General features: G+C 34.1%; 2 protein-coding genes and 1 long non-coding RNA gene across 11 annotated transcripts in view; 2 read left to right on the top strand and 1 right to left on the bottom strand.

Moving 5' to 3' along the window:
- Window positions 1–1554: 1554 nt before the first annotated feature.
- LOC141446785 (uncharacterized) lies at window positions 1555–17910 on the top strand. 6 transcript variants are annotated; one of them, XM_074113547.1, is made up of 10 exons: window positions 4525–4638; window positions 5108–5269; window positions 5934–6089; window positions 8323–8484; window positions 9159–9314; window positions 10109–10205; window positions 10424–11021; window positions 12117–12278; window positions 16772–16927; window positions 17683–17910. In XM_074113547.1, exons 1-7 carry the CDS (start codon window positions 4552–4554, stop codon window positions 10441–10443), a joined length of 840 nt encoding a protein of 279 aa, XP_073969648.1. In that variant the 5' UTR covers window positions 4525–4551; the 3' UTR covers window positions 10444–11021; window positions 12117–12278; window positions 16772–16927; window positions 17683–17910. The 6 variants fall into 6 exon arrangements, with proteins under 6 accessions (XP_073969649.1, XP_073969648.1, XP_073969647.1 ...); XM_074113546.1 differs by having other exon boundaries at window positions 10109–10215; window positions 16826–16927; XM_074113543.1 differs by having other exon boundaries at window positions 10109–10215.
- On the bottom strand, window positions 7107–16254 carry LOC141446797 (uncharacterized). The gene is made up of 2 exons (XR_012453853.1): window positions 15547–16254; window positions 7107–7330 (listed from the first exon to the last, which is right to left on the bottom strand). It is a non-coding gene; the product is annotated as an uncharacterized lncRNA (long non-coding RNA).
- The window catches only part of LOC141446788 (uncharacterized), a 47769-nt gene continuing 40512 nt past the window's right edge, over window positions 11041–18297 (top strand). For 2 of the 4 annotated variants that reach the window (XM_074113555.1, XM_074113566.1), the window contains exon 1: window positions 11053–11645. In XM_074113555.1, the coding sequence (XP_073969656.1) occupies window positions 11559–11645 (87 nt within the window). In that variant the 5' untranslated portion in view covers window positions 11053–11558. Of the gene's footprint in view, window positions 11646–18297 lie in introns of all 4 variants that reach the window. The other 2 variants (XM_074113558.1, XM_074113553.1) reach the window with 2 other exon arrangements.

The raw sequence follows: 18297 nt of genomic DNA, 5'->3' as shown, positions 1-18297 counted from the left end.
TGAAAAAATCATTTTTAATAAATATTTTTTGTGAGTTTACAAAATATCAAAAAAAAAAAATGAAATTTATATTTCCTGGAATGCAGACTACCATCTAGCAATCAAAACCCTTATCGCAAGTACCACTTTATTGAAAGGATGCCTCACATTGATGAAATTTTTTAAGTCCTAAAAATTAGGAATCCACCTACCTCAAAAGTTAGGTGGCAAAGTAGAATTAGCGGTTAGAAGCAAGGCCCTCAAAGCTAAGATATATTGCTGTGGCACTGGGTTCGATTCCCGGGCTAGACTTTGTGTTTTATTATTTTTTTAATTAATATGCCTAAATTGGAGTAAAGTAGGTTTGCTAGGCGCCTCCGTCTAAGTGACACCTATTTGGAACGTTAAGCGTGAAGCCTGCGTGAATAAAATAGGCATTACTTCTTTTCCATCTGTTCCGAAGCATTTAATAAGATTTCGAAGTTTTAACGATACATTGTGATTTAATGAAAGAGAAAATTGTAGAAACAACCATCAAAGAAAAATAGACTAACATGATTTTCTTTCCAGGGCCCTTCTATGAATTTAGTAAAGAAGATTGAGAAATGTGACTCGACCGAAGGCCATACTATAAAGGTTGAGAAGTATCGCATAAACAGATACAATCAAACCGTTTATACCTACGACGGCAACATTGAACTCCAGACAGAATTGAGGGACGAGGACACAGAAGTGGGTATTCTGAAATTGTAATTACTAATCGATGTGTAAAACATTAACAAGATCAAAAAAAAACTATGACCCAATACTTTCTCTTAAACATTATATGAGGAAATATCGCAATCGATAAAAATTTTCGATTACGGAATTTTCACTGGAAAAACACTTTTATTAAGGTAAAGCAGATTATATTTTGGCTTTAGAAAAAGTAAACACCTCAAGAACTGCTAATTTGATCCTTAGTTTATGGTTATCATTTGACCGACAGTTAAATCTGGCATGAAATGAACCAGTCGTACTGCCAATTTTACTAATTCAATTGATTAGATTTTGTGATTACCCTCGGAAAAAGCTCCTGTGATTTTATTCCAAAAGATAGTTATTAGTCATTAATGACTAATTCAGTTTCCCTGGTAACTGACGCCAAACTCTCTCGTTACTATCCGACAATGTATCATTACCATTCTCTTCACCATGAGAGAAACTACTTCTCAGGAAATCTTGATAATGATTAGTGAAGGTATGAGGGAACTGTGACCCCTCGCTTCCGTTATCAGTTGCTATCCCACTCTATACAATGTAAATTATTTATGTTAACTTAGGAAAAATTTCTAATTTTCTAGTAAATTTCAGTTGAAATATCCGGTAGGTGTCAATATTAGATTTTTTTCGTTCTATAGAATCTTCTACCTTAATATATTGATTTTTATTTATTAAGATAAATATCATGGTGGAAAAGTGGGGTAATGGAGGCTGGAAGCGAAATTTCCTTAGAAGAATTCCAAACGCTTGTTCTTCAGCTGAAAAATTTGCACCAAATTATGTCCAGTCTATTATGAAACAAGCAAACATTACTGGTTGTCCAATACCAGCGGTGAGTAGATTTCTTTTTTCTTTATTATTGGAAATGACAGAGGAAATATTTATAAACATTTTCCAAAATAAAAGTACAAAGTACAGCTTTGATAGTAAATTTATTTTAACTATTTAAATTATTGGCAATAACTCTTGGTGAATTATTATCATTAGCTGAATCAGTAAAAAATGTAGTGAAGGCCGTCCTATTAAAAACTATGTTTCCGTAACATAGTTATGTCGAATTATCTACATCAAACTAAATAATCAACCACTGACGATGGATGAGAATAAGAAAATCCGTATTTTTGGATACAATAAACGTGGTGTAAAGAGGGATAATCAGGGATATTATCGAGCATCACTGACCTAACCACTTTTCCAACTTTCCGTTATTCCTTCTGAACGGCTGAATGAATACTTCCGTTGGTGAAGGTCTTCGAGCATGTTATAACTTCCAGTCACCTTCCATGAGCACTCGAATAGCATCGACATTTTGCCATCCGGTAGCTGGTGAAAAGTGCTCTTTCCTAAACTCGAATTGTGTTGAGTAGTCGTCGATGAATCTGAGATACCACATTAATTCACTTTTTTCAACGGCGAGAAGCATCGTTCTTTCACTTAAACTTCAACTACCGCTGAAAGGTCGTAATGTCACTGGGTTTCAAGGTTTCTTAAGAACCTCGAGCATTATGATTTCATAGTTAAGTTAATTATCACTAAAGTAAAGTAATAGCCTATTTTTTTCAGGCGGGGCTTAACGTCTAACTACCAATAAGGTGTCGTGGACGGAGGCGACTAGCAAACATATTTTACTGTAAATTTCTTTTATTAACCATTAAATAAAATCCATGGCCTAAAGACTGGGAATCGAACCCATTACCACAATGCATATTAGCTTTGCAGGTTTCGCCTCTAACCGCTCGGCTGCCGTGGCGCCTAATTAATTATCACTATTAATCAATAATAATCAATTATTTTCAGGGCCATTATGAAGCAAAAGATTTAGTGGTCAACGTGGACGTTGCATACCCTATTCCTTACGGACTGTACAGAAGCCAAGTGGATATGTTTAAGAACGGTACAATTATTTTCTGTATTAGATTTATTCTTGATATTGTACCGTTAGATTAAAAAATACTGTACAATCCTAATTTAGAGAAGTAAAATATATATGTTAAATTCTAACATATGTTATATTAATGTATATTAATATAATAATAATTTCATTTCCGAGTAGAAATGTTCCAGAGCGATATTGCTTCATTTCCTATATTTGTTTCTTTTCTTTATAACAGTTACCATTTTTAAGTACAAAACGATGAACTTTCGGGTATCATCGGCACAACCGATCAGTAAAAAGGCATCTTTAAGAATCACAAAAAAAAACAAGTGACCAGTCTGATTTGACCTGGTGAATAATTGTCAATTCAGCATCATGATGATCAATGAAATTATGCATATCATTAGAAGTAATCTAGCTAAAGGTATAAGAGAAGGGAAAATTTATGGCTCTACAGTATTAGGTGATTTTTAGTAAGACAGTAGCTGGAGCGTTCACAATTATGGAGCAGCCTAACCGCGGCGATATAGATCAGACACCGGCCAATAGATGTCAGGTGCTTGGATAAGTTTCTATGTTCTAACTTCTGCGGTTTTATTGCACAAACGCTGAAATTTAGTGGAGCGCCGACACAAACGCATGATAAAAAGGAAGTGCTAAAGTCTCATTAACTAAAAAGCGGTAAAATAACTCCCTGGAATAGCCCAGTGGATTGCGTATGTTGGATCCTAGATTTCTCTTCCTAGGAGCTTCTTACAACTCAATCTCTACCGGTAATGAACAGTAACAAGAGAACACTTTCCGGAGGCCGGACCAATGACCTCAGCTGATGACGCGTCTTAAATTAAAAACAAATCGTAATGTTTATATTTACACTTTCATTAATATTAAACTATTGCGGTCATGTCAAATTTTCTATTTCGAGAGTTTGTGTCGGAAATACCAACAGTTTATCTCTGCGGCCGGAAACGGGGTTTTTAGGAAATATATACTTAATCGTGAAATTATTTCGTATAGTTGCACAAATATGAAAGATTGGTTATTAAGGACGTTTGGCGCACAAAATCCTTTCAAGAAACTTTTATTACGCAGATTACAGCAAGAGAATGTCATGTGAGTGTTTCTAGCACATTTATTTCCGGTAGCCTGCAGAGGATCTAAGGGCTTAGATAAGAAAAGTGCGATGGCATTTAGGATATCCCTGATGAACATCACCAGTACAGTACACTCATCCAAAACCCTCATTATTCTTGCTGGAATGGCTAGAGATGAAGTGCGATAAATCTGAGTTCATGAACCCACAGAAGTTAATGAAGTTTAACTCTCCATATTGACACCCACTTACATAGAGATAATCGTAGCGCGATTATTTATATGGATACACTGTGTCATCATAACTCCCATTGTTATACAGTAAAACCCCAAAGAGAGGACGTTTTAAACCTCCGCCAATAAGTTTTTACAGATACCAGGTACAGTAGGAAAATGTAACCTCCCAGCAGTGTTGTGGGAAAGCAAAAGTCATCCTTTGCAAGCACATCCTTTTTTTATGTAGAAATATCCTTTTCTTTAATTAGAGGACATTAAAAGGGACCGCGTAAAAACTGAATTTTGACAATTTGATATTGCAATCATTCCTTCTTACAAAGAAGAGAAAATTTAGCGATGAGAAATACGACGTTCAAATAAGTTGCCAAATTATTTACATTATTGTTATAATTTTAAATCATACGCAGTAATCTCAGTACTATATTTTCACATAATGAAAAGGAAATATAAAAAAGATTGATAATAATCTTTTTTGATATAACGTACGCTTCCCAAGGTCTGACTGCATATCGTCTATTCTAGCTGTCATACAAAACTGCATTTCCGCAACATTCAGAATTACCAGTCTGTAATTATCAAATTGTCAGTCTCTCAAAGGAAGCGAAATGAAAACGCCAGGGAAAAATACGCAGATTATAGTTTCATTTTTAATGCTATCATTAATTTGTAATTTGGAATGCAGAAAAATGACAGTAAGTACAATTAAATAATTCAGTGTCACCTTTCCGAACTTCTGTCATGAAGGGAACTAATTGCAAAGGTGAACTTATTTTCTATGTTAAGTTGTTTTTACCAAAACTTTTTCTTTATTTTATGGCTTCTTAGACATAATTTATTTCAAATTCATAAATTAGCATGTATTGCTGTGGTACTGGGTTCGATTCCTGGGCTAGACTTCGCATTTTATTTTATTTTTTTAACTAATATGAGTAATTTGTAGAATAAAGTAGGTTTGCTTGGCGCCTCTGTCTAGGTGACCCCTAAGTTGGTTGTTAAGCGTGAAGCCTGCGTGAACACAATAGGCATTACTTCTTGTTTTTCATTTGTACTAAAGCTTTCAATAAGATTCAAATTTTTTACAATACACTGGTGAATTATGGAAAGAGAAAATTGTAGAAACAACCATTAAAGAAAAATAGACTAACATGATTTTCATTGCAGGGCCCTTCTATGAATATATTAAAGAAGATTGAGAAATGTGACTCGACAGAAGGCCACGCTGTAAAGGTTGACAAGTATCGCATAAACAGGTACAATCAAACCGTTTATACCTACGACGGCAACATTGAACTCCAGACAGAATTGACGAACGAGGACTCAGAAGTGGGTATTCTGTAATTGTAGTTACTAATCGATGTGTAAAACATTAACCAGATCAACAAACCATGACCCAATAACATACTTTCTCTTACACATTATATGAGGAAATATTACAATCGATAAAAATTTTCGATTATAGAATTTTCACCGTTTTCAGGTAAAGCAATTTATATTTTGGCTTTAGAAAAAGTATTGGAATGGAGTCAATATTTTGGTCACTAGTTTTCTCCATTATGAGGTCCCATGAGACCAAAAAAAGGGATGTGTGCTTCTGAGAACCTAGAAAAAGGCTCCTGTGATTTTCTTCCAAAAGAAAGTTATTAGTCATTAATGACTAATTCAGTTTCCCTGGTAACTGACGCCAAACTCTTACATAACTATCCGACAATGTATCATTACCATTCTCTTCACCATGAGAGAAACCACTTTTCATGGAATCTTGATAATGATTAGTGAAGGTATGAGGGAACTGTGACCCCTCGCTTCCGTTATCAGTTGCTATCCCACTCTATACAATGTAAATTATTAATGCTTTTAAATAAAATTTATTATTTTCTAGAAAACTTAATCATGTAAATTTCAGTTAAAACGTTCGGTGGTTGTCAATATTAGATTTTTTCGTTCTATAGATTCTTCCACCTTAATGTAATTATATTTATTTATTAAGATGAATATCATGGCGGAAAAGTGGGGTAATGGAGGCTGGAAACGTACTTTGCAGAAAAGATTTCCAAACGCATGTTCTTCAGCTGAAAAATTTGCACCAAACTATATCCAGTCTATTATGAAACAAGCAAACGTAACTGGTTGTCCAGTACCTGTGGTGAGTGAATTTCTTATTTGTTTATTATTGGAAATGACAGAGGAAATATTTATAAACATTTTCCAAAATAAAAGTACAAAGTACAGCTTTGATAGTAAATTCATTTCAACTATTTAAATTAATGGCAATTGGTGAATTATTATCAATTAGTTGAATCAGTAAAAAATGTAGTGTAGGACGGAAACATCGTTTAGTCGAATTATCTACACCAAACTGAATAATCAACCACTGACGATGGATGAGAATAAGAAAATCCCTATTTTTGGATGCAATAAACGTGGTGTAAAGAGGGATAAATCAGGGATATTATCCAGCATCACTGACCTAACCACATTTCCAACTTTACGCTATTCTTTCTGAACGACTGAATGAATACTTCCGTTGGTGAAGGTCTTCGAGCATGTTATAACTTCCTTTCACCTTCCATGAGCTCTAGAATAGCATTGACAATTTGCCATCGGGTAGCTGGTGAAAAAGTGCTCCTTCCTAAACTCGAATTGTGTTGAGTAGACGTCGATGAATCTGAGATACGTCATTAATTCACTTTTTGCAACGGTAAGAAGCATCTTCCTTTCACTTAAACTTCACCTACCGCCGGAAGGTCGTAATGTTGTAAGTTTCAAGCTTCCTTTAGAGTCTCGAACATTTCGCGCATCCAATGAGCACGAAAAATTCATTTTATCCATTACAGCGTTATGATGCTATATTTAAGTTAATTATTATTATTAATCAAGAACAATTATTTTCAGGGCAATTATAAATTGAAAGATTTAGTGATCAACGTAGACATTGCAACTCCAATTCCTTATGGACTGTACAGATTTCAAATAGATTTATTTAAGAACGGTATACTTATATTCTGTATTAGATGTATTCTCGATGTTGTACCATTAGATTAAAAAATACTATATATTCTAACTTTTGCAGATAAAATATATATCTTAAATTCTAACACATATATCAATGTATATTAATATATTAATAATTTCATTACCGAAGAGAAATGTTCCAGAGCGATATTACTTCATTTCCTATATTGTCCTCTTTTTCTTTATAAATGTTACAATTTTTGAGTACAAACGATTAACTTTCGGGTATCATCGGCACAATCGATTTGTAAAAAGGCATCTTTAAGAATCACAACAAAAATAAGTGACTTGTCTGATTTGACCTGGTGAATACTTGTCAGTTCAGCAACACGATGATCGATGAAACTGTGCACATCATTAGAAGTAATCTGGCTAAAACAAGAGGAGAAGGAAAAAATTATGGATCTATAGATTTTGAATAAGACAGTATAGCTGGGGCGTTCGAAATTATGGAGTAGCCAGGCCGCAGCGATGTAGGTCAGACGCCGGCCAATAGATATCAAGTGCGAGGATAAGTTTCTATGTTCTAACTTCTGCGGTTTTACTTCACAAACGCTGAAATTTGGTGGAGCGCCGACACAAACGCATGATAAAAAGGAAGTGCTAATATCTCATTAACTAAAAAGTGGTAAAAGAACTTCATGGAATAGCCCACTGGATTGCGTATGTTGGATCCTTGGTTTGAATTTGACAATTTGATCTTGCAATATTTCCTTCTTGCAAGTAACAGAAAATATAGCGATGAGAAATACGACGTTCAAATAAGTTGCAAAACTATTTACATTATTGTTATAATGATAAATCTGAAACAGAAATCTCGGTACAATATTTTTACGTAATGAAAAGGAAATGAAAAAAGATCGATAATCATGTTTTTTGATATAACGGATGCTTCCCAAGGACTTTATCTATTCTAGCTCTCACACAAAACTGTACTTCCGCAACAATCAGAACTACCAGTGAGCCATTATCGTATTGTCAGTTTCACTAAGGAAGCGAAATGAAAACGCCAGGGAAAAATGCGCATAATATAGTTTCATTTTTATTGCTTTCATTGATTTGGAATTTGGAAAGCAGAAAAATGTCTGTAAGTACAATTAAATCATTCAGTACCTTTCCGAACGTCTGTCATGAAGGAAGCCATTTCAATCATGAACTTATTTTGTATTTTAAGTTGTTTTTACCAAAAATGTTTCTTTATTATATGGCTTCTTCGACATGATTTTTTCAAATTCATAATTTAAGATGTATTGCTGTGGTACTTGGTTCGATTCCCGGGCTAGACTTCGCGCTTTATTTTATTTTTTTTTTTAATATGAGTAACAACCATCAAAGAAAAATAGACTAACATGATTTCTTTGCAGGGCCCTTCTATGAATATATTGAAGAAGGTTGAGAAATGTAATTCGACCGAAGGCCACGCTGCAAAGATTGACAAGTATCGCATAAACAGATACAATCAAACCGTTTATACCTACAACGGCAACATTGAAATCCAGACAGAATTGAGGGACGAGGACACAGAAGTGGGTATTCTAGAATTGTAATTACTAATCGGTGTGTAAAACATTAACAAGTTCAACAAACTAATAATTACTCTTACCATTGTATGAGGAAATATCGCAATCCATGAAAATTTTTGACTATGAACTTTTCACTGGAAAAACACTTTTGAGGTAAAGCAGATTATATTTTCACTTAATTAAAATTATTGGAATCGAGTCACTAGTTATTTTAGTCACTAGTTATCTCCATTATGAGGTCCCCTGAGTCCAAAAAAAGGGATAAGTCCCTGTGTGCTTCTGAGATCCTTGAAAGAGGCTCCTGTGATTTTATTCCAAAAGATAGTTATTAGTCATTAATGACTAATTCAGTTCCCTGGTAACTGACGCCGAACTCACACGTTACTATCCGAAAATGTAACATTACCATTCTCTTCACCATGAGAGGAACTACTTCTCAGGTAATCTTGATAATGATTAGTGAAGGTATGAAGGAACTGTGACCCTTCTCTTTCGTTATCAGTCGCTATCAAACTCTATACAATGTAAATTATTGATGATTTTAAATAAATTTAAATAAATATCCTAGAAAAACTAATCAAGTAAATTTCAGTTAAAACATCCGGTAGGTGTCAATATTAGATTTTTTTCTTTCTATAGATTCTTCCTCCTTAATATATTAATTTTAATTTATTGAGGTAAATATCATGATGGAATCGAGGGTTAATGGAGGCTGGAAGCGAAATTTCCTTAGAAGAATTCCAAACGCTTGTTCTTCAGCTGAAAAATTTGCACCAAATTATGTCCAGTCTATTATGAAACAAGCAAACATTACTGGTTGTCCAATACCAGCGGTGAGTAGATTTCTTTTTTCTTTAATATTGGAAATGACAGAGGAAATATTTATAAACATTTTCCAAAATAAAAGTACAAAGTACAGCTTTGATAGTAAATTTATTTCAACTATTTAAATTATTGGCAATAACTCTTGGTGAATTATTATCATTAGCTGAATCAGTTGAAAAATGAGTAGTTGGATTTTGGCCCCCGCGGGTAGGTTAGAGGGAAGCCAGCAAGTTTAGTGTACGGCGGAAACATCGTTAAGTCGAATTATCTTCATCGAACTGTATAATCAACCACTGACGATGGATGAAAAAAAAAATCTGTATTTTTGGATACAATAAACATGGTTTAATGAGGGAGAAATCGGGATATTATCGAGCATCACTGACCTAACCACATTTCCAACTTTCCGTTATTCCTGCATTCCGTTGCTGAAGGTTTTCGAGCATGTTATAACTTCCTGTCACCTTCCATGAGCACTCGAATATCATCGACAACTTGCCAATGGGTAGCTGGTGAAATGTGCTCGAGTAGTGTTGGGTAGATGTCGATGAATCTGAGATACCACATTCATCCACTTTTTGCAACGGCGAGAAGCATCCTTCTTTCGCTTAAACTTCATCTACCGCTGGATGGTCGTAATGTCGTCTAAGTTTCAAGCTTTCTTAAGATCCTCGAACATTTCGCGCATCCAATGAGTACGAAAAATTCAAAAATTCTCGTTTATATTTTATCCCTGTCAGCGTTATGATGCTATATTGAAGTTAATTATCATATTTAGTAAATAAACATGAATTATTTTCAGGGCAATTATGAAATAAAAGACTTAGTTATCAACGTGGACGTTGCAATTCCAATTCCTTATGGACTGTACAGAAGCCAAGTGGATCTGTTGAAGAACGGTACAATTAGGTTCTGTATTATATTTATTCTCGACGTTGTACCGTTAAATTAAAAAATACTGTACAAACCTAATTTAGGGAAGTAAAATATATATCCTAAATCCTAATATATATAATTATGTATATTAATTTAATATTTTAATTACTGAATAGAAATGTTCCGGAGCGATATTACTTCATATCCTATATTGCCCTCTTTTTCTTTATAACTGTTACAGTGTTTGTGAACAAACGATGAACTTTCGGGTAACATGAGTACAATCGATTGGTAAAAAGGCATGTTTAAGTATCACAACAAAAATAAAGTGACTTGTCTGATTTGACCTGATGAATTCAACAGCTGGATGATCGAAGAAACAGTGCATAATATTAGAAGTAATCTGGCTAAAAGAAGAGGAGAAGGAAAAAATTATGGATCTATAGATTTTTAATAAGATAGTATAGCTGGGGCGTTCGAAATTATGGAGCAGCCAGGCCGCAGCGATGTAGGTCAGACACCGGCCAATAGATGTCAGCTGCTTGGATAACTTTCTATGGACTAACTTTTGCGCTTTTACTGCGCAAACGCTGAAATTTGGTGGAGCGCCGACACAAACGCATGATAAAAAGGAAGTGCTAAAGTCTCATTAACTAAAAAGTGGTAAAATAACTTGCTGGAATAGCTGAGTGGATTGCGTATGTTGGATCCTAGATTTCTCTTCCTAGGAGCTTCTTACAGCTCAATCTCTACCGGTAATGAAAAGTAACAAGAGAACACTTTCCGGAGGCCGGACCAATGACCTCAGATGATGAAGCGTCTTAAATTAAAAACAAAACGTAATATTTATATTTACACTTTCATTGATATTTAACTATTGCGGTCATGTCAAATTTTCTATTTCGAGTTTGCATCGGAAATATCAACATTTTATCTCTGCGGCCGGAAACAGGGTTTTTACGAAATATGTACTCAATCGTGAAATTATTTCGTATAGTTGCTCAAAAACAAAAGATTGGTTATTAAGGACTTCTTAATTAGAGGGCATTAAAAGGGACCGCGTAAAAACTGAATTTTGACAATTTGATCTTACATGTAAGAGTAATATAGCGATGAGAAATACGACGTTCAAATAAGTTGCAAAATTATTCACATTATCGCTATAATGTTAAATCTGATAGAGAAATCTCGGCACAATATTTGCACATAATGAAAAGGAAATATAAAAAAGATCGATAATCATCTTTTAACGGACGCTTCCCAAGGACTGACTGCATATCGTCTATTTTTTGGCTGTCACACAAAACTGCATTTACGCAACATTCAGAACTACCAGTGTGCCATAATCATATCGTCAGTGTCTCAAGGGAAGCGAAATGAAAACGCCAGGGAAAAATACGCATAATATAATTTCATTTTTATTGCTTTCATTAATTTGGAATTTGGAATGCAGAGAAATGTCAGTAAGTAGAATTAAATAATTCAGTGTCACCTTTCCGAACTTCTGTCACGTAGGGAACTATTGCAAACGTGAACTTATTTTCTATTTTAAGTTTATTTGAAATTCATAATTTAAGATGTATTGCTGTGGTACTGGGTTCGATTCCCGGGCTAGACTTCACGTTTTATTTTTTATTTTTTTAATTATATGAGTAATTTGTAGAATAAAGTAGGCTTGCTAGGCGCCTCCGTCTATGCGACCCCCTATTTTGGTTGTTAAGCGTGAAGCCCACTTGAACAAAATAGGCATTACTTCTTCTTTTTCATCTGTACTGAATGCATTCAATTTATTGAAATCTTGATTTCGCCAGGGAAAATGGATGGCTTCGAAATCTTAATTTCGAAGTTTTAACGATACACTGGTGAATTATGGAAAGAGAAAATTGTAGAAACAACCATCAAAGAAAAATAGACTAACATGATTTTCTTTGCAGGGTCCTTCTATGTATATAATAAAGAAGATTGAGCAATGTGATTCGACCGAAGGCCATGCTATAAAGTTTGAGAAGTATCGCATAAACAGATACAATAGAACCGTTTACACCTACGACGGCAACATTGAATTCCAGACAGAATTGACGAACGAGGACACAGAAGTTGGTATTTTGGATTTTTTTTTTATTATTATTATTTAGTACACATATATACAATACAAAAATTAACAAAATCAAAGTTGACCATAAAAAATTCCTTTTTTTAACTGTTCTTATACGCTTAGAAAAAGCATAATTATTTTGTATTAAATAAAAAATAATAAATAAATTAACCAATATTCGTTCTATAACAAAAAGAAAAATAGAAAAATCAAAAATTACTTTATAAAGACGGCTACCGTGGCCACCGTCCGTTGGTGGAGTCGAATTTACAATTGAAAAGAAATAAATAATAATAATTAAGGATGATATTACAATAAAAATATGATAATATATGAAACATGCAGTTACAATACCTTAACAAAATGACAATGACAGTGGAGGAAACAGGACTAATAATTTTCCAGCTTATACCTATATTATAGCCTTACAAAAGTTTACCAATGAAGGCCAATGCCTTCCATTCAGGTAATCTATTATTTCATGAGCAGAAAGACACTGCCGGCCAAGCCACTTCAATCTTATCTCACTAAGCCGGGGACAGACAGCCAAATAAAATGATACGTCCTATCACAAATGTAACAAGCACACAACTCACAAAGTACGGGAACATCCTCTAACAGTGGAGCAGACTGACGCTCTAAATTCAACATCCCATTCCTTGCTCTCATTATCCATCTCATATGCTCAAATGGGATGTTACTCCGTAAATAGTGATCCGGGCCCAAGTTACACTCCAGTACTCTGTAAATGGGATACCGATCATAAGTCTCCATTCTCTCCATAAACTGATTTTTAAATTTAATTTGGACTTGAGCACAAAGGAGACGAAAATATCGGTCCCAGTTGCATACATTTTATTTGCATTTATCCTTTCATTTATCCCGTACTTTTCCAGCAAACCATTTATATCTTTAGCCCAGAAAAGATTTTCATTAATAATATGACTTGCTGCAATCAATGGTAATCTATTACTTGGCATATTAAAGACTTTAACAATGTAATTGAGATGCAGCTTAAGTGTGTGAGTGAAAATTGGCATATAATTAGTCTCAAAGTAAATAAACACGGATGGTACAAACATTGGCAGCCTAAACAATTTTTTAATAAAATATCGATAAAACTTTTCGATTTCCTCATAATAGATTCCACCCCAAACTTGAGCTCCATAGCACAAAATGGAGCGGCAGACTGTATTGAAAACTCGAATTTTTGAACCAAAGTTTAAATTATTATTTACCATAAACCTTTTCCAAAGCATATTGAGCCCAAGTTTAGCTTTCGATACTTTTTCTTTCAAGTGAACTTTAAAATTTAACTTGGAGTTAATCGTAATACCAAGATATTTATAATGGCTCACAACATCTATTTTTTGCCTTTGAAAATACCATTTCTCATTTTTGGCTAATTTCCCTCCATTCTTAAAAACAAGAATCTTTGACTTCTCCATATTAATTCTCAAATTCCAAAGGCCGACATAACACTCCAAACAGTTGACCATTCTTTGCAGTGTTTGGGGCTCAGAAGCCAGGAACACTATGTCATCCGCATAGGCGAGTATGCTAATTCTTCCAGAGCCTACCTGCACCCCACCACTGTCTATATTATCTTCAATGTCATTAATGAACAGTGAAAAGAGTAAGGGGCTAAGGAGACATCCCTGCTTAACGCCCATGGTAATATCAAACTCAGTGCTCCTACTTTCCCTGCACCACACCGACCCAACTAAATTGGTGGTCAACACGGATTCAATTGATCTAATAATTTTGGAGGAAAGCCCCAGACTAGGGAGCTTAAAGATAAGGACGTGGCGATCTACCGTGTCAAACGCCGAGGACAGGTCTATGAAAAAGGTGTAAAACTTCCGCCTTTTGACTGATAATTTCAACTTGGCAATATTTACTAAAGTAAATATATTATCTATTGCGGAGTAACTCTGCCTGAACCCTGACTGAAATTCCTTTAACACACCACTATTAGCCCAGCAATTAATTCTTTCTAATAATATTAAGCCAATGTATAATTTTCTAATTACATTGTTAAAGGAAATTCCCCTATACCGCATTAATATTTCCATTTTTGAAAAGAGGGAATATAACAGAATTTGTAAAACTTGAAGATAAATCACCGTTATGAAAAATTTTATTAAACACATTTAAGAAGAGCCATTATAAAATCTGGGGAGGCATTTTTGAAAAATTCCTAAGGTATGCCGTCCAAACCTGGGGCCTTACCGCACTTAGCCTTATTGAGCACTTTATTTAGGTCTTCCACAGTGAATGGGCTATCAAGTTGATCATCCAAAATTAAAGGCATACAGTACTGAATACCCTTTACCATAGGAGATGGAGGATTATATAAAGTTTGAAAATAGTGTTTCCAATCAACAGCAGATATATTATTAACTGGATAATTCTTTAAACCATTAACTCTCTTCCAGACCTCCAAAAATCTCTACTGTCTTTACTCTCATTCACTTCATTTACCATTCTTTCATAATAGTGCTTTTTCTTTTCTTTACATAAACTTTTCTATTGACTATGGTGGTGTAAATAAATTTTTTCAAATATTTCAGTGAGATTTTACGCAAACCATTTATTTTTATATTCTACCCTCCGTTTCGGCTTAGGATTATAATTAGCAACAACTTTTATTATCTTTGTGAGATAATCAATTTTACTATCTACGCTGTCCGTGATTAATTGAACGGAACTCATATATTTAGTTAAATTATTCCTGTAAATTTCTCCAGAACTCTCCCGCCAAATTAACTTTGGTAACGGTAGTATATTAACTGGTGTATTTAACTTTGCTAATTTTAAAACTCAAAACAATGGGCAAATGATCAGAGAAATTTTGATGATCAACATAAAAATTGAGAACACAACCGATCACATCTATCTATACATTTACACAACAATAGTCTATAACAGAAGCCCCATTAGGGCTAACAAATGTAAAATTACCCTCCAAATCATTCTTTACCTGGCCTAATGGCATTTTACATATTTTCTGCTAAAATTTTCCACTCTTGAATGGACTTCTATACTCTTTTTTTGAGATTTTTTTTGCAAGTTACCTGTTCTACTATTAAAATCTCCCATTAAAAAAAATTTACAGCTACTATTTTCCTACAATAATTCAGCTATTGTTTCTAAATTCATACTCCCAGGAACTGAAATTTAAGTAAACTGGCACAATAGACATGAAATCATTAATCAGTTGAACTTGTATAACATCACTGCAGGATAAACTAGTGAATTTCACTAACCTATTGATTTTATCGCTTAACGTAACACCAAACACACTTCCACCAGAAGCTCTTCCTGTTGTGGCAGTTCTCGATACTGCAACCCATCTTAGTGAAAACTCCGGAAAAAAAAAACCAGCTGAAGTAGCCCACATCTTTCTCTTCCACAAAAGTTTCAAAAAGTAGAAAAACCTGGAAATTGTTAAATAATTCACAAAATTTCGATCAGATAAAGCCTTTTTTCAGTCCATGTTGTAAGCCACTATTTCCACTCGTTCAAGAACGGATGATTACTATGTTTTCAGCCGTGTCAGTGTTTCTTGTTGAACGTGTTTTTCATCACGTATTACCGGATGAAGTTTTGAGGCTTATATGAGAAACGCTCGTAAGTTTGCTTTCATGTTTTCAGTTCTCTCGGTTTTATTTTTTTTACTTGAAGCAATATCTGTAACCTTCACTTCCTGTTGTTGCGCCGTAGTGTGGGTGAAGTAGACAACAAACAACTTTTTATTTGCATTTTTGGAGTAAACATCATCCTTAATGATGAGTTTATCATACGCTAAACACGCCTTTTTACCCTTTTGCGTGTCATTTTGGAATTGTAATTACTAATCGATGTGTAAAACATTAACAAGACCAACAAACCATGACTCAATACTTTCTCTTACACATTCTATGAGGAAATATTGCAATCGATGAAAATTTTCGATTATGAAATTTTCACCAGAAAAACACTTTAGGTAAAGCAGTTTATATATTCACTTAATAAAAAGTATTCCAATTGTGTCTAAATTTTGGTCACTAGTTTTCTCTATTATGAGGTCTTCTGAGGATAACTCTGTGTGTGCTTCTGTGATCCTTGAAAGAGGCTCCTGTGATTTTATTTCAAAAGATAGTTATTAGTCATTCACTAATTCAGTTTCCCTGGTAACTGACGCCAAAATCACACGTTGCTATCCGAAAATGTAACATTACCATTCTCTTCACCATGAGAGGAACTACTTCTCAGGTAATCTTGATAATGATTAGTGAAGGTATGAAGGAACTGTGACCCTTCTCTTTCGTTATCAGTCGCTATCAAACTCTATACAATGTAAATTATTGATGATTTTAAATAAATTTAAATAAATATCCTAGAAAAACTAATCAAGTAAATTTCAGTTAAAACATCCGGTAGGTGTCAATATTAGATTTTTTTCTTTCTATAGATTCTTCCTCCTTAATATATTAATTTTAATTTATTGAGGTAAATATCATGATGGAATCGAGGGTTAATGGAGGCTGGAAACGTACTTTGCAGAAAAGAATTGGGCACATATGTTCTTCACTTGAAAAATTTGTACCAAATTTCATCCAGCCTATTATGAAACAAGCAAACGTAACTGGTTGTCCAATACCAGCGGTGAGTAGATTTCTTTTTTGTTTATTATTGGAAATGACAGAGGAAATATTTATCAAAATTTCCAAAATAAAAGTACAAAGTACAGCTTTGGTAGTAAATTCATTTTAACTATTTAAATTACTGGCAATAACTCTTGGTGAATTATTATCATTAGCTGAATCAGTAAAAAATGTAGTGTAGGACGGAAACATAGTTAAGTCGAATTATCTACATCAAACTAAATAATCAACCACTAATGATGGATGAGTCTAAGAAAATCCCTATTTTTGGATGCAATAAACATGGTTTAAAGAGAGATAAATCTGAGATATTATCCATCATCACTGACCTAACCACATTTTCAACTTTCCGCTATTACTTCTGAACAACTGAATGAATACTTCCGTTGCTGAAGGTTTTCGAGCATGTTATAACTTCCTTTCACCTTCCATGAGCACTCGAATAGCATCGACACTTTGCCATCGGGTAGATGGTGAAAGAGAGCTCTTTCCAAAACTCGAATTGTGTTGAGTAGACGTCGGTGAATCTGAGATACCACATGAATCCACTTTTTGCAACGGCGAGAAGCATCTTCCATTCGCTTAAACTTTATCTACCGCCGGAAGGTCGTAATGTAGTCTACGTTTCAAGCATCCTTTAGAGTCTCGAACATTTCGCGCAACCAATGAGCACGAAAAATTCATTATATCCATTTCAGCGTTATGATGCTATATTTAAGTTAATTATCATTATTAATCAATATCAATTATTTTCAGGGCAATTATAAATTGAAAGATTTAGTGACCAACGTGGACATTGCAACTCCATATATTTACGGACTGTACAGAATCCAAATGGATTTATTTAAGAACGGAACACTTATTTTCTGTATTAGATGTATTCTCGACGTTTTACCGTTGGATTAAAAAATACTTAAATATATATTAATGTATAATGATAATGTAATAATAATTTAATTCATGAATATAAATATTTTAGAGCAATATTACTTCATTTCCTATGTTGTCCTGTTTTTTTTTCTTTATAACTGTTTCAGTTTCTGAGTACAAACGATGAACTTTCAGGTATCATGGGTACAATCGATTGGTAAAAAGGTATCTTTAAGTATCACAAAAAAAATAAGTGGCTAGTCTGGTTTGACCTGGTGAATTCAACAGCTGGATGATCGATGAAACTGTGCATATTATTAGAAGTAATCTAGCTAAAAGTTTAGAAGAAGAAAAAATTTCTGGATCTATAGATTTGTGATATTTAATAAGACAGTATAGCTGGGGCGTTCGAAGTTAGGGATATAGGTCAGACGCCGGCCAATAGATGTCAAGAGCGGGATAAGTTTCTATGTACTAACTTTTGCGGTTTTACTTCACAGA

This window comes from Rhodnius prolixus, unplaced genomic scaffold, assembly GCF_049639745.1.
Source record: "Rhodnius prolixus isolate KJV_2025 unplaced genomic scaffold, Rpr scaffold_7, whole genome shotgun sequence".
NCBI classification, from domain to species: Eukaryota; Metazoa; Arthropoda; class Insecta; order Hemiptera; family Reduviidae; genus Rhodnius; species Rhodnius prolixus.
Note: the sequence above shows the minus strand (reverse complement) of the source record. Positions and strands in the feature narration are given on the sequence as shown.